Raw genomic sequence first — 26,170 nt, forward strand, 5'->3', positions numbered from 1 at the left:
ACTTCTCCAGGGGTCGCCTCGTGTCCCCCTTGGTGTTCCTTATCCCATGCTCTAATGCCTGCCTGTCGGATCATTCCCCGCTCATCTAAGGTAAACAAAGTCTTAAAGATGGATGTTAATTCCTCCCAAGTATACAGATTTGGTCCCAAAAATTGGTCTAACTGTTCAGCACATCCCTGGGGATCTTCTATCAGGGAGATTAATTCTTTCTTAAAATTACGTACTTCGGTGCTGGTCAGGGGCACATTTACGAACCCAAGACCTTCTCCCACGGGAACCTCCCGCAGGGGTCGCATCCAGCTAATTTCTGGTTTCTTAGATTTGTGTTCCTGTTCCCTGAGGAGTAAATCGCAGGGTTCTGCCACTTCTTCCTGAGGGGTCTCACGCTGTTCTGAGTTACAGTGTTCTACCTCTACTGTTAACGGAGGTGGTAATCGAGCGCTTTGTGAGCGAGTCACCATACCACTCCGGTTCTCCTCTTTCTTCTCTAGTGGTAGGGGAGGAGGGGGAGGTGCAGAAGGGTAGGTAATAGGAGGGGAAGGAAAGATAGGAGCCGGCATAGGAGGAACATAAGGTGGAGGGAGGGAATGTAACACGTCCCAACCCTGTGATTCAGGGACAAAAGGTTCCTCCTCTCTCTTATCCCTGAATTCTTTCTCATTCAAAACCAGCTGTTCAATGGATCCCTTGAGCCAGCAGGCTGCATATTCCCTGCTCTCAACATTGTCTTTCTGGTTTTGATAGAGCCATAGGTTCAAAGCTTTACACATCCATTCATCCTCGGATCCGAATTTTGGCCAGTACACGGAGCTCCCTTTAACCGGGTATTTAACCCATTCAATACAACAATACCTGACCATTGTCAGTTTCTCTTTACCACGGGTCTTTCCTGTGCCCCACTCAGATAACATCAACCCAAGCGGGCTGTACGTAGCTATCTGGTGTTCACATCCTGTACCAGGACTCTCCTCCTTGCTACCCATTATTCCCATGCTTATAAACAAGTAAAATACTCTTACCGAGTTCTAGTAGTAATGCTCTAGTGCGCTTCCTTCCGTCGTTTGTTCTCAATGCCTCTTCTCGGTTATCACTCGCTTCTTCCACTGACCAGCCACCCTCGCCCGTGAGTCCAGTTGAATCAGCCGGGGTGCACCTACTCTCGTCGTCGGGGCACTCTGTCAGTGGAGGGAGTGTGATCCCGGACGAGCCCCCATTTGTTAGAAATTAAAGTACCTTTAAAGAAATTGCTCGAGACAAAAATTGAGAACAAAGAACATTTATTACTACAACAATGCAAAGTTGGGTGCTTCCCCTTACCCTGGGAATACACACACATACTGGGGCTCACCCAACCTTTATACAGTCAATTTCAGTATCAGAGTGCCCTCCCCCTTACATTCTTCTGCCCCCTGGATGGGTTTGGTATAGGTAATCCTTCCTGCCTACGTGCAGTTTCAGTACACTTGGAGGACCAGGGGGTATCCTGTGGGTGTCCCATCATGTCATTGTCCTTATTCACACCTTCCTGATTCTCAGGGCTACAATCTCTTGGTATGCGGAGTTGACTCATTCTATCTAGGGTTGGCTAATTTCATATGTATAAATCTGTGTAAGGTTAGCTAATTAGATATGTAGGACTTGGTACTTCTGTTCAGGGCTAGGAGACCTTTATCTGATCCAGACTACCTCAACTTCCTACATTCTATTGTACCTTACCATTCCTTTTCTTAGTCTTATGGTCTTGTCACAAAGACTAGAAGATTCTTATGTTAATCGTGCTGACTCTGCTTTCCTGCATCCTAACCCCCAAGCTTATCCTGTTTGTACTGGTTACAGCCATTTACTGATGAACTTTAGTTTCTTCCATGTTCATAATTTTAGATCAATTTTCCCATCTCTCACAATGGCAAGTCAGGAGTCCCCTTAGTAGCAGTCCCTCTCACCCTACATGAATTGTTTGATATATATATATATATATATATCTACCCTGCCGAAAAACCGTGATGAAACCACTGAGGATAAGTTCAAAGGGTGGTCTATACGACCAAAACCAACAAGGTCAGTAACTACTCAGTCTGGAGTGTGGCTTCCTTTTGAGGAAACAACTAGGAGTTTCCAATTGCATGCAGAATTGGACCATCACACAAATGAGAATTCCACAGTCTGTAAATGGCACATATTGGATGTGTGGACGTAAACTTTATTCATGGTTACCCGGGGAAAAGGAATGTTGGAATCGGACAAAAGGGTTTAAATTGACCCTTACACCTAAAGGTGGGAGTGGATGTTGTTACCTGGCCTACTTAATTCCCCATGTCTTTGTTCTTAACCAGCTACCTGTACTAGTCTCATCCCATGGGCAAAGCAAAAGAAGGGTGACTGAAGGCGATCGTCTCCTGTGGACGTTTTTCCCGACATAACCATATAACCGTTTACAGCACGGAAACAGTGGAGCCGCACGAGCTGGGGTTGAGATTCAAGAATTAGCAGCCACCCTAGACGAACTAGTAAATGATACGAACCTGGCGCTTGGGGAAGTCCAGTCCCAGGTCCGGACAATAACTACAGAAATGGCTGCCATGCAACTTACAGTCCTCCAAAAATGCATGGCCCTTGATTTTATTTTAGCAGAGAGAGGGGGGACTTGTGCTTTAAGTGGCTTTGAATGTTGCACATACATCCCGGATGAATCAGCTAATATCTCGGATTTGGCGATCCATATTAAAAAGTATAGAGAGAAAATCCGGGAGGCTAGAGACAAATATCAAAAAGGAGGTATGGGGTGATTGGACATGGAGATTGAAATTTTGGAGATTGGCCATGGTTAATGCACCTTGCTTTATATGGTTTAATGATTCTAGTGGGCTTATTTATTGGATTAGCCATCCTACGATGTATTATCACGAGATTAATTTGCTCAGCTACTGGAGCAATGCAGGTGGTATTAAAAAACCCCATGGTAGATGAACAATGACAAATTCAACTCATGTTACAACAATTTGAGGAAACAAAAGGTGAACAATAATGCAGTTTAATCAGAAATACATGGTAAAGAGAAAAAAGGAGGAATTGTGAAAAATGGTTGAAAGTGAATAAACTCGCACCATTCTGTGAAAAGTCATGGAATGCAAAGTATGTAGATTAGCTAGTGGGCCCCTTCTTATCTCAAGCCCCAAGGATGCAAGGATCTGGTTCAAGCTGGTACAGTGACCTAAGGTAGTCTATAGCTAGTACTGCACTTGCTTAATAGAGACATGAATATTAACTTAGACGCCCTTAAGGAGGGAATGAACTAATTAACATAGCATGTGATGTATGAAGAGGGAGGAACTGAGTGATACCTGAATTGATGGAAAGGGAGAAGGAGAAATGGTGTAATGTATTGGGATTCTGATTGGAAGAAGGTAAATGAAGGTGGGGTGATGTTGAGCCCGAGACTGTACAAAGGAATGATTCTGAACCTCCGGTGTGTCTCCAGACCAGGGACACAAATAAAGCTGAACCTGTTCTCCAAGACTTTGTCTCCAGAGTAGTGATTGTGAACACTTTATATTTCACAGTAGGATGTTACTTGGAATTCAGGGACTGAGTTGCAGGGAAAGGAGTGTAGAAGGATGAGGGGAGATTTGATCGAGGTGTTTAAAATGATGAGGAGGACAGACAGAATAAATGTAGGTCGGCTTTTCCCACTGAGGGGAGGTGAGATCCAAACCGGAGGACACAGGTTAAGAGTGAAAGAGGAAAAGTTTAGGGGAAACATGCTCAGAGAGCAGGTGGGGGTGTGGAATGAGCTGAGGTGGTGAATGTGGGCTCACTGTTAACCTCCCCTCTCTCTCCCCTTTTCCCTCCCCTTCTTCCCTCCTCTCTCTCTTCCCCCCTCTCTCTCCCTTTCTGCCCCCTCCCCCCGATGATCATCAATAACTTTAAAGATGAGAAATTGCCAGAACGATAGGCTTTTAATTGTTTAAAACTGTATGTACACTCATGTTACTTGGCCCAAGTTGAGTTGGTTCTGGGGTGGGGTCAAGACATAACAACCTTTATTAGTGTCAAAGGGAAGGCTTTCTGATACAGTCAGTATGGAGGCAGGCCAGAGATGTTAACCACTATTAATAGAATGGTATCACTACAGTCCTCTCCCTCTACATGACCCCATTGGCCCCATGAACTGGTTTGACATGTTCCGCCAGTGATCAGTATGCAGGAATCAGCAGTAAATTTATTCCTGGGAGATTGGAGATGTGGACAATGTGAAAGGTTGTCAGAGGTTCAGAGAAAGGAGGGGGGGGAAGGGAGAGGGAGAGGGGGAAGTGAAGGGAGGAGAGAGGGTGGGGGGGAAAGAGAGATTTAGTCATAAACCAGGAGTTCCACACAATTAAAAAGAATAACTCTCCCTGTCTCTGTCAGCCCCTCTGGTCCCCTCACTCCTGCCTGTCTCTGTAACCCCCTCCTGTTCCCTACACCCCTCCCTGTCTCTGTAACCCCCTCTGGTCCGCTACACTCCTCTCTGTCTCTGTAACCCCCTTTGGTCCCCTACACCCCTCCCTGTCTCTGTAACCCCCTCCAGTCCCTTACACCCCTCCCTGTCTCTGTAACCCCCTCCTGTTCCCTACACCCATCCCTGTCTCTGTAACCCCTTCTGGTCCCCTACACCCCTCTCTGTCTCTGTAACCCCCTTTGGTCCCCTACCCCCCTCCCTGTCTCTAACCCCCTCTGGTCCCTTACACCCCTCCCTGTCTCTGTAACCCCCCTCCAGTCCCCTACACACCTGCCTGTCTCTGTAAACTGAATCAACAATCTCACCCCTCCCTTTCGTCTCGATTTTTCTTCCACACATGGGCCTGTCTAAGAGTCTCTTAAACGTTCCCAATTGGATGAGCCTCCATCACCTCCGGTCATGCATTCCAGGCTCTCACCACTCCCAGAGTTTTAACAAATACTTAGCCCTGACATCTACAGCGGAAACATTCCATCACCCCCTCACCCGACCCCAGGTTCCCCGCTTTCTGGGACAAGTGGGTGTTGACATGTGTTCCGGGACCCTCTCCCCGACCTGATTCAGACGGGGTGAAGGGAGGTTGTGCGGGGTGTTAGATTGATGGCATCTAAGGGGTTAACGAGTCCAATACTGGTAGGACTTCAGATCAGGGAGAGGGGTGGGACGACGAGGAAAAGGGTGGACCGAGGCGAAGGGACGGGTGGAGGTGTGCGGAGAGGGAGGAGATGGGCAGGTGGGTAGAGTTTGTTGCCGTTCTCCCTTCCGCGTACCATCTCTCCCCCCATAGCTCCCAACACCTTTTGGAACAGGACGATCGCTGGGCAGGACTGCAACGTGTGGAGGTGGGGGGGTGGGGGGGGGGGGGGTTGTGCCGAAGGTGGAGAAAGGAAAGACATGTCAGGTGGGTATCATGCGTCCTTCCGACTCCTTAACAGTCCCCTATTCGGGCTCCTTCCCCCCTCCCTGTCTCTGTAACCCCCCTCCAGTCCCCTACACACCTGCCTGTCTCTGTAAACTGAATCAACAATCTCACCCCTCCCTCTCACCTCGATTTTTCTTCCACTCATGGGCCTGTCTAAGAGTCTCTTAAACATTCCTAATTGGATGAGCCTCATTCACCGATCCCTGACGCACCCCACTCACCACTGGCCTCCAATTCGACAAACAATTTTCCACCACAACTCTCTGTAACCCCCTCCAATCCCTACACCTCTCCCTGTCTCTACCAACTGCTCTGGTTTATATATAGAATAACAGATCCCCAGGAGTGGGTCACAGGCTGGGATCTGATCTCGGGGTCCGGGGAGGAGTAATATATAGAATAATAGATCACCGGTTATGGGTCACAGGCTGGGCTAACATCTGATATCCTTGCTGGATAATTTGAGACCAACAGTCGAGTGTTTGTTCTGTGCTAGAACAGCAGGGAATTGTTCACCAACACAATTTATTCTGATCTCCATCTGTTCCCGGTATGTGACTCCCTCCTGTGACTCTCCCTCCGAGTGTACCACTTTCCTGACCAATATCGAACCAGCTTTTTTAATTGAGACATATTTCGGCCAACGGGTCCGTGCTGCCCAATTAGACCCCATTGACTGACAAAATTTCGACTGGTGGGAGGAAACCAGAGCTCCTGGTAAAAATCCACATAGACATGGGGATAACATACACACTCCTCACAGACAGCGCAGGATTCGAACACTGGTCCGGTCCCAATTGCTGGTACTGTAATTGCGTTATATTAAATACCACATCAACAATGCTGTCCTCTTGCAAGAGGGAGTTGCAGTCAGAGAACTACAAAAATACTCTCCCCGCTCTCTCTCCCTCTTTCTCCCCCTCTCTCCCTCCTCTCTCCCCCTCCCCCTCTCTCCCCTTTTCTCTCCATTTCTCTCTTCCCCTCTCTCTCTCCCCCCTCCCCCTTCTCTCTCCCCCCCACCATCTGCAGGAATTCCCACAATACGCACTCGATCCCGTCAGACAAAGCTCAAGCAAACAATCAATAGGTTAGAGTCTCAGCTGGCTGAACTTTGGAATCAATCACATCAACTTGTGGAGCTCTATGTAAGTCTATGGGGTTTACCCTCTCTCAGTGGGGATAGAGGACCAGAGGGGTTACAGAGACAGGGAGGGTTGTCAGGGACCGGAGTGGGCTTCAGTGAGGGGTGTAGGTGACTGGAGGGGATTAATGTGATGGGGAAGGGCGAAGGGGACCGGAGGGGGTTACAGAGATGGGGTGGGGTGTAGGGGACCGGAGGGGGTAATAGAGACGGGGAGGGGTGTAGGGGACTGGAGGGGATAACAGAGACAGGGAGGGGAGTAGGGGATCAGAGGGGGTTACAGAGATGGGGTGGGGTGTAGGGGACCGGAGGGGATAACAGATACGGGGAGGGGTGTATCATAACATACTTGAAGATATCTTGTAAAATCTGGGATTGCTGTGAAATGCACTAATGTGCTGGAGAAACTCCCACTCACATTCTGCTCTCTCCCCCCTCCCTCCCCCCATTCATCTCTCTCACCTTCTCTCTCCACCTCTCTCTCTATCTCCATCTCTCTCACCTTCTCTCTCCCCCTCTTCTCTCCCCCCCTCTCTCCACCCTCTCTCTCCCCTCTCTCCCTCCCTCTCTCTCTCTCTCCCCCTTTCTCTTCAGCGGATGAAGCAGGGTTTCCCATTCAGTAAGCCAGATTATGACCCCCGGGTGGTCCTGCCCGGCTTGGAGGGGGTCCTTGGACGGCGGGGGGAGCTCCCCTGGCTCTTGGGCTGCCTGCGGTACATTGCCTTCCTCCGCCACTACCTGTGCCTCGTGCAGGACGATGTGCGGGACCTGCTGCCTGGCGATGGCCCCCTTACCGGCCTCCTCTCCTCCCTCCTCACCCTCCTCGAGGGTCTGGAGTTGAATGCCGAGGTGCTGCGGGGACTGCTGGAGCCTGGGGTGGGCCCAATGCCTAAGGAGCATTTCCCCCCCAGCTGGCCTCCGGCAGAGCCGGGAGAAGGCAACGTCTTCCGGAGGAAACAGCTGGGCCTGGCAGCCTGTATCAGCCTCATCGCCTGGCTGGGCCATTCCCGAGGAGGGTTCTTGGCCTTCCTGTGACCAGGGAGATCCCTCACTCTCCAGGACATTTCTGCACAGCTGGTGGGAGATCCCTCATGGCCAGTGGGAGATCCCAAATGGGGAGATCCCTCATTGCTGGGTTAAGATCCTTCATTCCCAGGGTGGATCACTCATGGCCAGTGAGATCCCTCTACTGGGGTCAGATCCCTCAGTTTCGGGGTTAAAAACCTCGTGGTGAGGGTGATCCCTCACCTCTGGGAAGATATGTCAGTGTCTGGGGTGGGATCCATCAAGCTGGTGGATGCTCCCTCACTTTCAGGGGTACTCCTCACTCTCGGGGTGCTCCCTGATCCCCGGGGATCACCCTCACTCCCAGGTGCTCTTTCATGCCTGGGGTGCTCCCTCACTCCCGAGTGCACTCTCACTCCCATGGCACTCCTTCACTCCCATGGCACTCCCTCACTCCCAGGGTGCTCCCTGACCCACGGGATGCTCTTTCACTTCTGGATGCACCTTCACTCCTGGGCGCTTCCTCACTCGGGCCCACACTCTCAGCAGTTTCCCCACTCCCAGGGGTGATCCCTCACTCCCAGGAAACTCCCTCACTCCTGTGATGCTCCCTCACTCCTAGGAGTTCCATCTAAATGTGCTCCCTCATTCCCAGACGCTCCCTCACTCTGGGGAAAATCTCTCCTGCCTCGACCCTCCCTCGTGAGATTGCTCTGTCCTACCCTCCATCCCATGCTCCAGCTGAGCTCCCTCTTCTCCCCCTCCTTCCTGCGGCTCTCCCTCCTCATGGTGCCCTCTCCTCCTCATTCCTCCCCCTCCCCTCACCACCCTGACACCTCTTCCATCCCCCTCCTCGATCCTCACACCCTCCCACAGAGGATCCACTCCGAATATCATATAACGAGGGGGATGTTCAGGACTGGATTGAGGAGTCAATGTCGTTTATTCAAAGTTACGTTCCATATAAACCAGATAACAATCTCAGCAAGGAAACAGGCCAGTTTGGCCCATCTAGTCCATGCCAAACACCTCCCACCTTGTCCCATTGACCTGCGCCCACCCCATATCTTTCCACGCCCCCTCGTCCACATCCTTTCCTTTCCTTAAACCTTTCCAACCTTTCCTTCAGTATTAAAATTGATCCCACCTCAACCACTTTGGGGTGGAAACTCATTCCTCACACCCACCGCCCTCTGAGTGAAGAAATTCTTCCTCATTTTCCCCTAAACCTTCCCCCTTCAATCTTAATCCATGTCCTCTTGTTGAATCTCCCCAACTCTCAGTGGAAAAACCCTGTCCACATTGACTCTGTCCGTCCCCCTCATATTTTTAAATTTTAATTACCTCGATCAAATCTCCCCTCATTCTTCTACACTCCAGGGAATAAAGTCCCAGCCTGTTTAACCTTTCCCTGTAACTCAAATCCTGCAACCCCGGTCACATTCTCGTAAACCTCCTCTGCACTCTCTCTGTTCTGTTTATATCCTTCCTGTAATTGCATACAATGCTCCAAATTTGTCCTTACCAATGCCTTATACAACTTTAACATGACATCCCAACTCCTGTACCCTGCTTTATGAAGGGCAACGTACCAAAAGCTTTCCTCACCACCCGATCTACATGTGACTCCACTTTCAGGGAATTATGTACCAGGATTCCTAAATCCCTTTGTTCTGCTGGACTCCTCGATTCTCCACCATTTAATGTGTCTGACCTTTGGTGATTAATCCCACCAAACTGTAGCACCTCACACTTATCAGTATTAAACTCCATCCGCCATCTTCCAGCCCACTCTTTGAATCAGCCGATATCCCACTGCAAGCTTTGAAAATCTTCTTCACTATCCACAACACCCCCAACCTTAGTATCATTTGCATACTTACTAATCCAATTTACCACACTATCATCCAGATCTTTAATATACATGACAAACAACAATGGACCCAGTACTGCTCCCTGACGCACCCCACTCACCATCGGCCTCTAATTTGACAAACAATTTTCCACCATGACTCTCTACCACCCCCCCATCCAATCATAGCTGAATCCATTTCACTATTTCAACATTAATACCTAATGCTCCCACCTTCCTCACTAACCTCTTAAGTGGAACCTTGTCAGAGGCCACGGACAACATCCACAGCCCTCCCCTCCTCAACCTTCTTAGTAACCTCCTCGAAAAGTCTATCGGATTTGTTAACCCTGATCTACCACGAATAAAACCATGCTGACCATTCCCAATCAGTCCCTGTCTATCCAAATAATTGTATATACCATCTCTAAGAACACTCTCCATTAATTTACCCACCACCGACGTCAGACTCGCAGGCCTATAATTACCCGGTTTACTTTTAGAGCCTTTTGTAAACAGCGGAACAACATGAGCTACCCTCCAATCCTCCGGCACCCCCGTGGCTAATGCCATTTTTAATATTTCTGTCAGAGCCCCCTCTATTTCCACACTAACCTCCCTCAAGGTCCCAGGGAAGATTTTGTCAGGACCCAGAGATTTATCCACCGTGATTCTTGTTAAAATAGCCAGTACTGGCTCCTCATTAATCTGTATATTATCCATGGCCTTGCGACCAGATTTCCCCACTTCACCTGGATCAATATTCTTTTCCTTAGTGAAAACTGAAGAAATAAGAATCATTTAAAATACCCCCCCACTCCTCTGACTCCTCACCATTCCTTTACTTTTAATGTACCGATAGAAATCCTCTGGATTTAGTTTTACCTTCCCTGCCAAAGCAGCTTCATATCTCCTTTTAGCCTTTCTAATTTCCTTACTCTTTACATTCCTCAAGCACCTCCTCACTTCCCCACTGTTGATACCTGTTGTTCACGTCCCTCTTCCTCCAAACCGAATTCCTAACATCCCTTAAAAACCAAGGCTCCCTGTATTTTCTAACCTTCCCTTTAATCCTCACGGGCACACACCGACTCTGTCCTCTCAAAATTTCCCCTTGGAATATCCTCCATTTATCTGTTACATCCTTCCCTGAAAATTAATGATCCCAATCAACACCTAAATCCTTTCACATCTTCTCAAAATGAGCCTTGCTCCAATCAAGAATCTCAACCTTAGGCCCAGCCCTATCCTTCTCCAGAATTCACTAAAAACTAATAATGATCATTAGACCCAAAGTGTTGTCCAACACAAACCTCTGTCACCTGACCTATCTCGTTCCCTAATAGGAGATCCAATACAGTCCACTCTCCAGCCAGTTCTTCTATGTTTTGATTTAGAAAACTTTCCTGAACACACTTGACTAACTCCAACCCATCCAGCCCTTTTACAGGATGGGTGTCCCCATCAATGTGTGGAAAGTTAAAATCTTCCAGTCACTGCCTTATGTTTACTACACACATATGCTTCTCCTTATAAATGCGCTCCTCTAATTCCCTCTGTCCATTAGGGGGTCTATAATAACCCCCATTAGTGTCTTCATGCCTTTCCCATTCCTCACTGCCACCCAAATAGACTTACTGGATGACCTCTCCAATCTACCCTGCCATAGCAGGATTGGAGTCCAGACCAGGGATTGAGGAGTCAATGTCATATATTGAGAGGGACATTCAGGGTTGGACTGGAGTCTGATGATATGTATTGAGACATATATAGGTAGTTGGACAGCCAAGGGCTGATTAAGGACAGTCAGCATGGCTTTGTGCTTGGTAGGATATGTTTAATGAATCTTGTAGAGTTTTTCGAGACAGTTATCAAGAAGATAGAAGATGGAAAGGCTGTGGATGTTGTCTACTTTAGTAAAACCTTCAACAAGGTCCCACATGGGAGGCTAGTTCAGAGATTCAGACACTGGGTATCCTCAGAGAGGTTATAAACTGGATTTGAAATTGGCTGTGTGGGAGAAGCCAAAGAGCAGTGATGGACGAGGCTTTTCAGACTTGAGGCCTGTGACTAGTGGAGTCCCTCAGGGATCGGTGCTACGACCATTGTTGTTTGTCATCGATATCAATGATCTGGATGATCATGTGGTGAAATGGATCAGCAAGTTTGCAGACGACACTAAGACTGGAGGCGTTGAGGACAGAGAGGAAGGTTTTCAAAACTTGCAGAGGGATCTGGACCAGCTGGGAGAATGGGAATGATCTATCGGAAAAAGTAGTTGCAGCAGGCTCAATTCTGTCATTTAAGAGGAGGCTAGATGAGTACATGGATGTGAGGTGGTTGGGGGGTTACGGGCAAGGGAGTGGGTAGGTGAACTAGTGGAGTTTCACGTAAATCGGTGCGGGCTAGAAGGGCTGATATGGCTTTTTTCTGTACTGTAAATTGTTATATGGTTATAAATGGCAGATGGAGTTTAATGCAGACAAAAATGTGAGGTGTTGCATTTTGGAAGGACACCCAAGGTCGGACGTCCACGGTGAATGGTCAGGCTCTGAGGAGTGCGGAGAAACTGAGGGATCTTAGGATATAGATACATAATTCCCTGAAAGTGGCATCACAGGTGGACAGGATTATAAAGAGAGCTTTTGGCACATTGGCCTTCATAAATCAAAGTATTGAGTACAGGAGCTGGGCTGTTATGTTAAAGTTGTACAAGACATTGGTGAGGCCACATTTGGAGAATTGTGTGCAGTTTTGGTCACCGAACTACAGGAAAGATCTCAATAAGATAGAAAGATGCAGAGAAGATTTACTAGGATGTGACCAGGAACTGAGTTACAGGGAAAGGTTAAACAGGTTCGGGACTTTATTCCCTGGAGCGTAGAAGAATGAGGGGACATTTGATAGAGGTTTACAAGATTATGAGTGGTATTGACAGAGTGAATGTGATTGGGGAGATAAATACAAGATGTCAGAGTTTTAAGATGATGGGGGAAAGGTTTGGGGGAACATGAGGGGGGACGTTCTCACTTGAACGTTGGTGGGAGTGTGGAATGAGCTGCCATCCGACGTGGTGTACACGGCCTCGATGGTGCTTTTTAGGAATATAGTGGATCGAGACATGGGTGGGAGAGGCCTGGAGGGTTATGGAGTGGGACTAGGGAGATGATGGCTGGCACAGGCTAGAGGGGCTGAATGGTCTGCTTTCTGTGCTGTAGTGTTCTATGTTGAGAGGAACAGTTGACTGGGGAATCATTGTCATTAAAATAGTGGCGGTTCTGCTGTAATGGCCACTGGTGTGGACCTGGGGGAACGGAGACACAGTTCTGCTCCATAGGGTCCAAAGGACGACGGGCTTTTTAGCAGCAGAGGAGGTGACGCCATTTTAAATTAAAAACCCTACAAGTGCACCAGTCTGTGCCCAAGATGGCAGTGCCTCTGCTCGGCAGAGGGAAGGTGCTGATGGCAAGAAGGGGTAACGAATGGGCCCAGGACGCTGAAGGGTTCCTGATGGTGTCGGAGGTTTGGATCTGGAGTTAGGTGGCCAATGGATCGAACAGGAGCCTGTGCGGCTGCGGAGGCTGTGGGAGCGGCTGGAGATGAATCCACGGACACTCAGTGACTTTGACGGGACTCTCTTTTGCTTCTCTCTCTGGTCCATTAGTGCCCGGCAACACTAATGGCAATGTTGTCTGCCTTAGGGCAGGAAGAAAGAATTTTCATGCAAAATTACACATCCTGTATGGCTAAATGACAATAAAGGAAATTCAAATTTGAATATTGAGTGTCGAGGGACGTTTAGAGGGGAATGCAGAGTTTGTCATCTATGAAGAGGGCATGATCAGGAGAAAATTGGGAATTCAATGTCATAGAAGAAGAGGAACGTTCAGGTGAGGACAAGGTAGAGAGATGTCATATACTCTCTCTGTTTCCGTGTGTGTGTGAGATAAATGGTGCGTGTGTGAGAGATTAAGTGTGTGTGTAGCTGGTGTGTGTGTGAGATGATGTGTGCATGAGAGGGAATGTGTGCGTGAGATGGTGTGTGGGTGTGAGATTGTGCGTGTGTGTGAGATGGTGTGAGAAATGGTGTGTACATTAGATGGTGTGTGTGAGATGGTGTGAATTGGTGTGTGTGTGGGTGTGAAATAGTGTGTGTGTGAGATGGTGTGTATGGGTGTGAATTGGTGTGTTTGGGTGTGAGAGGGAGATGGTGTGTGTACAAAAGATGGTAGTTATTGAGATAGTATGTGTGTGAGATGGTGTGTGTGTGAAAGAAATAGTAAACGGTGTATGTGAGAGGTGGAGTGTGAGAGATTGTTTGTGCGTGACGTGTGTGTGAGAGATGGTTATTGCGTCAGATGGTGTGTGTGTATGTGAGGGAGTGTTTGTGTGAGATGGTGTGTATGGGTGTGAATTGGTGTGTGTGGGTGCAAAATGGTATGTGTGGGTGTGAAAAGGTGTGTGTGTTAGTGAGATGGTGTAATGGAGGATTTAGACCATGTTTTTGCTTATGCAAGGCTGAGTATCAGTAACCTACTTTGAGAATAATGTAAGAATCAGCGGACATAAGCTAAATTCCACCATGGGGCCCAGAGATGCAGTTATCTGACAAAAAGACATCTGGTACCAAGAACGTTTAATCTTCCTGCTTGTTAGCCAGTTGCTGTTTGAGGTTGATGGGACTGTTGGTCACAGACTGTCAGGCGAGGCCTTGAAGCTAAGTAAACCATTGTATTCAAAGTGATAAGCTAGAATGGGTAATATAAGCCGTGGTTCCGGTGCTGAAGTTTCAGATTCCCTGAGGGGTGACAATATCTCTCAGCAAGAAGAAGAACTTCTAGAGTCCAACCAACATCCCGGTCGGGGGAGGTGGAGAAGCTGCTACCGGCGCCCCGACAACCTAGTACAAGTGTGCGGTCATTGCCTCGCATCGGCAGTTGCGACCAGTCCAGGCGTTGATAAGTATAATTGGGAAGGGCTTGCATATTGTAGTTTGAAATCAGCTTTAGATTTAGTAATAAAGATTTGTATAAACTGAAGTGCTCTCGGCGTGTGTGTCTGTTTTCTTTCGGTAGCTCAAACACTGTGACCAACCTAAAACGAACAAAGTGAGAGACACAAGTTTACCCAGGAAAGATGGTGCAGGTGTAAGATGGTGCGGGTGTGAGATGGTGTGTGTGTGTGTGTGAGATGGTGTGTGTGTGAGAGATGGTGTGTGTGGATGGTGTGTGGGTGTAAAATTATGTTATTAGTGATGGTGAGTGTGTGATATGGTATAAGTTTGTGAAATGGTGCGTGTGTGAGATGGTATGCATGTGAGATAGTGTGTAGGTGTGAGACAGTGTGTGTGAGATGGTGTGTATGGGTGTGAATTGGTGTGTGTAGCTGTGAAATGTTATGTGTGGGTGTGAAATAATGTGTGTGTGAGTTGGTGTGTGTGTGTGAGATGGCGTGAGATGGTGAGTGTGCCTGAGATGGTGTGGGTGTGAAATGGTGTGGGTGTGAGATGGGGTGGTTGTGAGAGAGATGATATGTGTGTGAGAGATTCAGTGTGTGAGCTGTTGTGTGAGCGAGAGAGAGAAATGATGTGTGTATGAGATGGTGTGTGGTGAGCAGGTGTGTGTGTCAGATGGTGTGTCTGAGTGAGTTGGTGTGTGTATGAGATGGTGTGTGTGAGAGATGGTGAGTGTGTGTGAGAGATGGTAGTTAAATGAGATAGTATGTTTGTTAGATGGTGTGTGTGTGTGAAAGAAATAGTGTGTTTGTAAAACAGTGTGTGAGAGAGATGTGTGTGAGAGATGGTAATTGTAAGATGGTGTGTGCATGAGGGTGTGTGTGTGTGAGATGGTGTGTGGGTGTGAGATTGTGTGTGTGTGTGAGATGGTGTGAGAAATGGTGTGTGCATTAGATGGTGTGAAATGGTATATGTGGGAGTGAAATGGTGTGTGTGTGTGAAATGGTGTGTGTGTCAGATGGTGTGTGTGGGTGTGAGCTGGTGTGTGTCAGATTGTATGTGGGTGTGAAATTGTGTTATTTGTGATGGTGTGATATGGTGTGTGTATGTGAAATGGTGTGTGTCAGATGGTGTGTGAGTGAGAGATGGTGTGTGTGTGGGATGATGTGTGTGTGATGGTATGTCTGTGTGATGGTATGTGTGTGTGTGTGAGATGGACTGTGATAGATATGGTGTGAGTGATGGTATTTGTGTGTGAGATGGTGTGAGTGTGAAAGATAGTGTTCTGGTGTGAAATGGTCTGTGTGAGAGATGGTTTGTGTGAGATGGTGTGTGTGATAGGTGTGTGTGAGTTCGTGTATGTGGATGGTATGTGGGTGTGTTGTGTGTGTTTGTGATGGTGTGTGAGATGGTTTATGTGTTTGTGTATTTTATGTGTTTTGTGTGTTTGCATGTATATTCTGTGTGTGTGTATTTCATTTATGTGCAAGTTTTGTCTGTGTGTTTGTATGTGTGTGTATTATTTGTGTGTGTGTGTTTGTGTGCATGTGAGTTTTCTGTTTTGTGTGTATGTGTGTGCATATGTTTGTGTGTGTCAGATCATGTGTGTGGGTGTGTAATGGTGTGTGGGTGTGAAATTGTGTTATTTGCAATGGTGTGTGTGATATGGTGTGCGTTTGTGAAATGGTGTGTGAAATGTTGCGGGTGTCAGATGGTGTGTGTGTGGGAGATGGTGTGTGTGGGTTTGAGAGTGTGTGTGTATGTGTGCGTTTTGTATGTTTGTGTATGTGTGTATTTTATGTGTGTGTATTTTGTGTGTGTATGTTTTATGTGTGTTTGTGTATGTGCGTGTGTTTTGTGTGCGTGTATTTTATGTGTGTGCATTTGTGTGTATTTTATGTGTGTTTTGCATGTTTGTGTGTTTTTGTATGTTTTGTGTATGTGTTTGTGTGTGTGTTTTTGTGTGAGTTGTGTATGTGCTTGTGTGTGTATGTTTCTGTGTGTGTGCTTTTGTGTGTATGTGTGCATGCTTGTGTGTGTATTTGTGCTTGTGTGTGTGAGTTTCTGTTTGTGTGAATGTGTGTGTGTGTGTGTGTGTGAATATGTGTATGTGTAAATGTATGAATGTTAGTGAGTGTGTGTGTTGGTGTGTGTATGTGTGTTTGTGCCTGTGTGGGTTAGGGTGTGTGTGTGCGCGTGTGTGTGTGTGAATTTGTGTGTGTATAAATGTGTAAGTGTATGAATGTTAGTGAGTGTATGTGTGTGAGAGTATGTGAGTGTGTGTTGGTGTGCTTATGTGTGTTTGTGCCTATGTGGGTTAGTGTGTGTGTGTGTGTGTGTGTGAGAATGTGCGTGTGTGTGTGTGTGTGTGTGTGTGTGTGTGTGTGAGAATGTGCGTGTGTGTGTGTGTGAGAAACAGAAGTACCTTCACAGAATTTGCTCGAGACAAAAATTGAGAACAAAACATTGATTATACAACAATGCAAAGTTGGGTGCTTCCCCTTACCCTGGGAATACACACATACACTGGGGCTCACCCAACTTTTATACAGTTGATTTCAGTATAGGAATACCCTCCCCCTTACATTCTTCTGCCTTCTGGATAGGTTTGGCATTAGGCAATCCTGTCTTGACTACGTGCTGTTTCTGTGAACTTGGAGGACCAGGGGGTATCCTGTCGGTGTCTCATCATGTCTTTATCCTCATTGTCCTTATTCACAAACCTGTCTTTGTTCTAATTTACACCTTCCCAACTCTCAGGGCTACAGCCTCTTCATATGTAGAACTTGCTAATACTGTCTAGGGCTTACTAATTACATATGCAAAACCTGCTAATTCTATCTAGGGCCAGAAGACCCTTCTCTACTTCCTACATATCCTGTTCATACTGGCTTTATTCATTTACCCATATATCTATATTAGTTTTGTGAGGTTTTTCAGTTGGTTGTTTTTCCAGACTCTTTTGTGTAGTCTTCCAAAGGCGCTATTTGCCTTGGCGAGTCTGTTGTCTATCTCGTTATCGATCCTTGCATCTGATGAAATGGTGCAGCCGAGATAGCGTATACAGAGCCATTGTCATACCCACACTCCTGTTCGGCTCCGAATCATGGGTCCTATACCGGCATCACCTACGGCTCCTAGAACGCATCCACCAGCGTTGTTTCCAATCCATCCTCAACATTCATTGGAGTGACTTCATCCCTAACATCGAAGTACTCGAGATGGCAGAGGCCGACAGCATCGAGTCCACGCTGCTGAAGATCCAGCTGCGCTGGGTGGGTCACGTCTCCAGAATGGAGGACCATCGCCTTCCCAAGATCGTGTTATATGGCGAGCTCTCCACTGGCCACCGTGACAGAGGTGCACCAAAGAAGAGGTACAAGGACTGCCTAAAGAAATCTCTTGGTGCCTGCCACATTGACCACCGCCAATGGGCTGATATTGCCTCAAACCGTACATCTTGGCGCCTCACAGTTCGGCGGGCAGCAACCTCCTTTGAAGAAGACCGCAGAGCCCACCTCACTGACAAAAGACAAAGGAGGAAAAACCCAACACCCAACCCCAACCCACCAATTTTCCCCTGCAACCGCTGCAACCGTGTCTGCCTGTCCCGCATCGGACTTGTCAGCCACAAACGAGCCTGCAGCTGACGTGGACATTTACCCCCTCCATAAATCTTCGTCCGCGAAGCCAAGCCAAAGAAAAATATTAGTTTCCTCATCTTCATATTTTTATATCAGTTTTACTCATCTCTCACAATCCTCACTTTTCTTTTAGATCAGTGATACTGATCTCTCAACTGAAATGTATTCCTTGCAAACTTGGTCTTTTTCCCAGCTGGTCAGTAAACGAACTGCAGTCTCAGTATCATTAGACAGAATTAGGGAAACATACATCCTTTGGGTTATAGTGTTCTGACGAGGGGTTCGATTAATTAAATACTGCACACAAGTCTTTAGGCAGGGGAGCACCATAATGGCCAGAATAGCGAGTCCAGCTGCTATAAGGGCTGTGGATATCAGACTCCAGTTACCAATAAAAAGTCTAGTCCATCCCACACCAGACCAAGGTTGCCAAGTCTGAACCTGGGCATGGGAAGATTTTCGAACTCCTGAAGAAGTGTCTTTAACCGCCTGACCATTGTGAGCATTGTCATTAACCAGTCTTTCACAAACGCTGCCTTCAGCAGCCAACGGGTAATCGAGAGCCAGGTGGTTTTGTTGAACTGTGGCTCGTATCTGTCGTCTTTCTTCAGCCCATAAATTCAGGGCCATCACTGTCTGTTCGGTGATGATCTCCAAGGCTGGAGTCTGATTAAACGATTTAAATGCCAAGCAGCTTTAGTATTCTGGAGCAGCTTACGTCGTTTACAACTGGAACTCCCCTTACAGTGGTGGTTCTTAACATTCCGAATGTCTGTGTGACCCAAAGGATGATTTACAGGAGACGAGACCAAGTTGGGGAGGGGTGTTTCTTGTCACTTAACCTGTGAGTTGCAGCCTGTCTGCGAACATTAGCATAAGTATCACTGAACCTGTGAGTTGCAGCTTGTCTGTGAATATTAGCATATGTATTAACTCTATCTCTGCCACATGTACAATCCTGACTAACATTCTGTCTGTCATTGTCCCACCATCTTCTTTGTGCTATCTCTTTAAAACTCCTCTTTTTAATACCTGTAGAGGCCAAAATACAAATCAAATCTACTCCTCTAGAGCCGTTCTGTTCCCCTGGTCCATGTTGGGATCCTATATTAACCCATACCCCACTATGACTATACTTTATATCTATGCCCTGTCTATATTCTAAAGGTAAATAATTGTCACCTCTGCTGCCCCTATTCCAGGAGGACTTAATACATCGTGAGTAATTTCGGGATGTCCCAAAAGATGGGAACCAACAAGTAAACAATACAGTAAATGGTAAAGACAACATTACAGCACTTTTTCCCGGCGTAGTGTAACTTTCAGATCAGAAGGATGAAGGACAGCACACCCGGTGGAGGGTAGATTATCAATGTCATTAGTCCGTAGATCAGCAGCTTGTTTAATTCGTTGTATTTGAGTTCACCCCTTTTCTTTCGTTCGCACTGCAGTGTCTGTAATCAAAAGTACACAATTGGGGCCATCCCAGACAGGTTTTAGTTGGTGATCTTGCCATGCTTTTACATATACCCAATCACCAGGTTTAATAGAATGAATAGGATACTCCAGGGGTGGGCAGTAACAGCTGCATGTCTATTTTCTCCGTGAGCGCAGCCTGTTTGACAGCTGCATCTGCCTGTCTGTTCCCCTGTGCTTCAGGACTGTCACCACTTTGATGGCTCCGTACATGAACTACAGTTATTTCCTCAGGTAATGTAAGAGCATCTAGAGATTGGACAATTAAGTTTTCATGGATCAACTTTTGTCCTTTTCCAGTTATCATTCCCCGCTCCTTCCAGATCTTCCCAAAGGTGTGCACTACACCAAAAGCATACTCTGAGTCTGTGTAGATCGTGCCCACCTTGTCCTCTAGACCCTGGAGAGCTCTACAGAGGGCATACAATTCACAAGATTGTGCTGACCAATGACCGGGAAGGTGACCGGCTTCAATCACCACTCCTTCTTTCCCATTCACTACACTGTACCCGCTATAGCGAGTGCCATCAATGCAACAAGAAGATCCATCAATAAACCACCTTTCACCCTCCTGTAAAGGCTCATCACTTAAATCCTCTCTAATTTTGGTCTGTAAATCTATTACCTCTAAACATACATGCTCTAACTCATTTATGGTATAGTCAGAAATTGGAGAAACCAAGAAAGCTGCTGGATTGTGTTCTTTATTCGTAATCAGGGTCAAATCATCCCTATCCATTAGGATCGCTTCATATTTTAAAATTCTAGAGTCTGTGAGCCACCTTCCAGCACATTGTAAGAGAATATTGCGGACTGTGTGAGGGGTGTGAACTATCATCGGGGCACCAAACATAATCTTTCGTCTTTCCTCAACTAAAATAGCAGTGGCTGTGATGGCTTGCACACACTCTGGCCAACCACGACAAACAGGGTCTAAAACTTTTGACAGAAAAGCAACTGGCTGTCTACAGCCTGCCCTCTCTTGTGTTAGTACTCCGGTGGCTACACCTCCTTTCGCATTGGTATATAGGTCAAATGGCTTATTTAGGTTGGGTAAAGCCAGCACTGGGGCACTAATAAGGTGCTGTTTCACCAAGTTAAAATCTTTAATCTCTTCCTCTGTCCAAACAACAGGTTCGCCCCCTAGAATCGTGAGATAATCATAGAGAAATCTGACCAGTCTAGAATAATTTTCAATCCAGATTCTACAGTATCCCACTAAACCAAGGAATTTCCTAAGTTCTTGGGCATTCTTGGGAGGGGGAGATCTGTAGAATGCCACGTATCCTCTCTGGACTTATTTTCCTAGTTCCCTGAATTACCAGATGATCTAAATATTTAACTTCTGATTGAACAAATTGTAATTTGGATTCGCTCACCCTGAGACCCTTATTCTCCAGAAAATTCAAAAGTTCAACAGGATACTGTTTAACTAATTCGTAAGTTTTTCTTGTAATTAACAAATCATCAACATATTGTATCAACTGACAATTCTCTCTCCGAGGAGCCTCATCTAGTATTTGTTCTAAGACCTGGCCGAATAAATTTGGTGATTCTGTAAAGCCCTGGGGAAGGACAGTCCACCGGTATTGATTCTTGCGTCCAGTAAAAGGATTTTTCCATTCAAAGGCAAATATGTCTCTGCTCTCTGTTGCTAATGGACAGGTCCAGAAAGCATCTTTGAGGTCAATCACACTAAACCATTTACTATGGGGATCAATTTTACCCATTATTGTATAGGGATTAAGTACAACCGGGTGACGGGTGAGAATAATTTTGTTGAGCTCCCTCAAGTCCTGCACTAATCGATAGGTACCATCTGGTTTTTGGACAGGTAAAATTGGGGTATTAAAAGGTGACATACAAGGTTCGAGTATACCATCTTTCACCAACTGGTCAATTACTGGCTGCAGCCCCTTTCGGCCAGCCATAGGAATTGGGTATTGTTTTTGTCTAATTACTTGTTCAGAATCTTTTAAAGTAACTTGCAGGGGAGGAATATCTAACACTCCTCTATTGCCTCTTTCTGCCCATACTCCAGGATTTATTAGTTCTCGATCTTCCTTACTTAATACATACAATTGAACCCCGATATCTGATTCCTGTGGTCTGGTGCCGATAGCCAATTGGTCCTGTAAATCTCGTCCTAACAAACAAACTCCAGCTTGGGGAACTTGTAAAATATCCTCTGTTATTACCTTTTCTCCCATTTGTATTCTTACATCTCTTAATACAGGGACTGTAAAGTCTCTTCCTCCTACTCCTGAAATTATCACTGTCCCCTCTATCTTAACACCCTCGGGTGGTTGTAAAATACTAGACCGGGCTGCCCCAGAATCTACTAAAAAGGTCATCTTGTCACTGTGGGGTCATATGCTTAAATTTACCAATGGTTCTCCGTGCAGCCCCACGGTGTGTATTGACAGAGAACCGTGACCCCCCCATTCATAATCTGCTTCCATCTGTCAGACTCTGGCTTTACCCAACCCTTAATTTAGTCTATGTGTTGTCTGAGTCCAGCGTGTTCGTTAAATGAAGTGATAGGAGAATCAGTTTATTACACAGCATAAGAATAAAGCTTAACAGAGCTCTGGTTCAGTTGTTAGTTCATAGGTCACCTGCACAGTGAGCTATTCCCCAAGACTGACCTCTACTGTCCAGTCTCTACAGTTTATATAGCTCAACCTTATTATACAGAACAAAAGTTGGCTTCCTTTGCTAGATTTCTTGCATATAAGACTTATCACAAGTAATTTCCTGCTCTGCAGTTATCTGAGGTGTAGCTATCTCGGCTGCACCATTTCATCAGATGCAAGGATCGACAATGAGATAGACAACAGACTCGCCAAGGCAAATAGTGCCTTTGGAAGACTACACAAAAGAGTCTGGAAAAACAACCAACTGAAAAACCTCACAAAGATAAGCGTATACAGAGCCGTTGTCATACCCACACTCCTGTTCGGCTCCGAATCATGGGTCCTCTACCGGCATCACCTACGGCTCCTAGAACGCTTCCACCAGCGTTGTCTCCGCTCCATCCTCAACATCCATTGGAGCGCTTTCATCCCTAACGTCGAAGTACTCGAGATGGCAGAGGTCGACAGCATCGAGTCCACGCTGCTGAAGATCCAGCTGCGCTGGATGGGTCACGTCTCCAGAATGGAGGACCATCGCCTTCCCAAGATTGTGTTATATGGCGAGCTCTCCACTGGCCACCGTGACAGAGGTGCACCAAAGAAAAGGTACAAGGACTGCCTAAAGAAATCTCTTGGTGCCTGCCACATTGACCACCGCCAGTGGGCTGATATCGCCTCAAACCGTGCATCTTGGCGCCTCACAGTTTGGCGGGCAGCAACCTCCTTTGAAGAAGACCGCAGAGCCCACCTCACTGACAAAAGGCAAAGGAGGAAACACCCAATACCCAACCCCAACCAACCAATTTTCCCCTGCAGCCGCTGCAACCGTGTCTGCCTGTCCCGCATCGGACTTGTCAGCCACAAACGAGCCTGCAGCTGACGTGGACTTTTACCCCCTCCATAAATCTTCGTCCGCGAAGCCAAGCCAAAGAGAGCTCCCATCTTTTTTTTAATCCTCAAGGTCAGAATATCCTGTTGTTTTGATCAGAAATCAATTCATACCCCAGATATTTCTAATTATTTCTTTGTTCTCATCTGGCCATATTCTTCTGTTCTACTCAACACCTCCTTCTGTCTTAGCTTCTTACTGATTCCATTCTCTTTGTTTCTGACAGTCTCTGTCAGATTCTTTTTGTTTGTGCTAATCAACACCTCCTTTTGCCTTAACATTCCTACTAAATTGTTTCATACATATCCTCTCTTTTGTATTTTGGGAGCAGGCAATTCTAAACCTACTGTAATCAGCCAACTTTGCTACATACTGTGGCTGCCCCTTACTTACATTACTCTTTCCCTTCACCATGAGGTAAATATTAAATTGTTACGTAGTACTGGATTCATGTATACAAACGGAATAGTACATAAGCATATATTCTACATATTTTCTATGATTAATTAACCCCTATATTCCAACACATCAGTGCGTAAGGTCGCGTCTCTCTGGCTTGCATTGGGCATTCTCTCTTAAAATGTCCCTCCTTTTACAATGGTAGCAAACTAATGCTCCTGTTTCCCAATTCCTACTGGGATTACCACGAGGTCCCGGGAACAGTCGTCGTCTCCGGAATTCCCCTCTACCCTTGCCCCTGCTCTGGTCTCTCCTCTCCCACTCCTGGAGCTCCTCCCAATGTCCAGGAGCTGGCACACAGCCCCTACCCTTTCCTTGCTGTCCCTCCACGACTTCCTTGACTGCCTGCATCAAAATCTTAGCCTTTCCTTTCTGTTTATTGGGCATTCTCTCTTAAAATTACGCACCTCCGGACTAGTCAGGGGCACATTTACAAAACCGAGACCCCCTCCCATGGGAACCCCGTAAAGGTCTCATCCAGTTAGTTTCTGGCTTATTATGTCTAGGTTCCTGCTCTCTGGGAAATGATTCAAAGGGTTCTGCCCTTTCTTCCTGGAGGGTCTCACACTGCTCTGAATTAAAGTCGCCACTCTCTCTTGTCAATAGAGGTGATAATCGAGTACTTTGTGAAGGGTCATCATACCACCCCTACTTTCTTCTCCTTTCTTTAGCTGTGGGGGAGGAGGGGAAGGTGCAGAAGGGTAGAGCATAGGGGGGGGGGGGAAAGATAGGAGCCGGCATAGGAGGAGCATAAGGTGGAGGAAGGGAATGTAACACATCCCATCCTTGTGTTTCAGGGACAAAAGGTTCCTTATCTTTCTTGTCCTTGCATTCCTTTTCATTCAAAACCAGTTGATCAAACGATCCCCTGAGCCAGCAGGCTTCATATTGCCTGCTCTCAAGATTATCTCTTTGGTTTTGATAGAGCCAAATGTTCAATGCTTAACACATCCAGTCATCCTCGGATCTGAGCTTTGGCCAATATACTGAACTCCCTTTAATCAGACTTTTAACCCATTCCAAACAGCAATACCTGACCTTAGTCAGTTTGTCTTTCCCAAGGGTTCTCCCCACACCCCAGTCAGATAACATTAATCCTAACAGACTTTGCTTGGTTATCTGATCCTCCCATCCTTCACTAGGACTCTCTTCCTTACTACTAACACCTCCCATGCTAACAGGTAAGTAAAATTTCTCTTACCGAGATCCAGTAGCTAGTTCTAGCGCGCTTCCTCAACGTCCTCTCGTTGTTTATTCTCATTGCCTCTTCTCGGATATCACTCGCTTCATCCACTGACCAGTCACCCTTCGTCCGTGAGTCCAGCTGAATCAGCTGGGGTGCACCTACCCCCGTCATCGGGCACTCTGTCAGTGGAGGGAGTGGGATCCCGGACGAGCCCCCATTTGTTAGAAACAGAAGTACCTTCACAGAAATTGCTCGAGACAAAAATTGAAAACAAAGAACATTTATTGTACAACAATGCAAAGTTGGGTGCTTCCCCTTATCCTGGGAATACACACATACACTGGGGCTCACCCAACTTTTCTACAGTTTATTTCAGTATAGGAATACCCTCCCCCTTACATTCTTCTGCCTCCTGGATAGGTTTGGCATTAGGCAATCCTGCCTGCCTACGTGCTGTTTCTGTGAACTTGGAGGACCAGGGGGTATCCTGTCGGTGTCTCATCATTTCATTATCCTCATTGTCCTTATTCACATGTCTTTGTTCTAATTTACACCTTCCCAACTCTCAGAGCAACAACCTCTTTCTTCTAGGGCTTACTAATTACATATGCAAAACCTGCTAATTCTGTCTAGGGCTAGAAGACCCTTATCTTACTCAGACTGACTCTGCTTCCTACATTCTAATATCTATTCTTATCCTGTTCCTACTGGCTTTATTCATTACACATATATCTATATTAGTTTCCTCATCTTCATATTTTTATATCAGTTTTACTCATCTCTCACAAGGGTGTATCCTGTCAGTGTCCCATCATGTCATTGTCCTTATTCACAAACCTGCCTTTTTGTTCTTATTCACACCTTCCCGACCCTCAGGGCTACAATCTTCTTATATGCAGAACTTGCTAATTCTCTCTAAAAAAGCTAGAAGACCCTTTCTTATCTTATTCAGACTAAATTTACTTCCTACATTCTATTATCTATTATCTATCCTTTCATACTGGCTTCATTCATCTTTCATATTTTCATATTAGTTTTACTCATCTCTCACAATCCTCACTTTTCTTTTAGCTACGCTTCGTGAATTCTCAACTGGAATGTAACTTGGTCTTTTTCCCAGCGAGTCAGTAAACGAACTGCAGTCTCAGCATCATCAAACAGAATTTGGGAAACATACATCCTTTGGGTTATAGTGATCTGACGAGGGGTCCATTGAATTAAATACTGCACACAAGTCTTTAGGCAGGGGAGCACCATAATGGCCAGAATAGTGAGTCCAGCTGCTATAAGGGCTGTGGGTATCAGACTTCAGTTACCAATAAAAAGTCTAGTCCATCCCACACCAGACCAAGGTTGCCAAGTCTGAACCTGGGCATGGGAAGATTTTCGAACTCCTGAAGAAGTGTCTTTAACCGCCTGACCGTTGTGAGCATTGTCCTTAACCAGTCTTTCACAAACGCTGCCTTCAGCAGCCAACGAGTAATCGAGAGCCAGGTGGTTTTGTTGAA

At 46.4% G+C, this 26,170-nt stretch overlaps 1 protein-coding gene across 1 annotated transcript; it reads left to right on the plus strand.

Annotated features, from left to right (window-relative positions):
- Positions 1-5,098: 5,098 nt before the first annotated feature.
- LOC138750745 (uncharacterized) lies at positions 5,099-13,175 on the plus strand. Its single transcript, XM_069912864.1, has 3 exons — positions 5,099-5,204; positions 6,450-6,565; positions 7,156-13,175. The coding sequence occupies exons 1-3, from the start codon at positions 5,099-5,101 to the stop codon at positions 7,594-7,596; spliced, it is 663 nt and encodes a 220-aa protein (XP_069768965.1). The 3' UTR covers positions 7,597-13,175.
- The last annotated feature ends 12,995 nt before the right edge of the window (positions 13,176-26,170 follow it).

Source organism: Narcine bancroftii, unplaced genomic scaffold, assembly GCF_036971445.1.
Source record: "Narcine bancroftii isolate sNarBan1 unplaced genomic scaffold, sNarBan1.hap1 Scaffold_248, whole genome shotgun sequence".
In the NCBI taxonomy this organism is placed as follows: Eukaryota; Metazoa; Chordata; class Chondrichthyes; order Torpediniformes; family Narcinidae; genus Narcine; species Narcine bancroftii.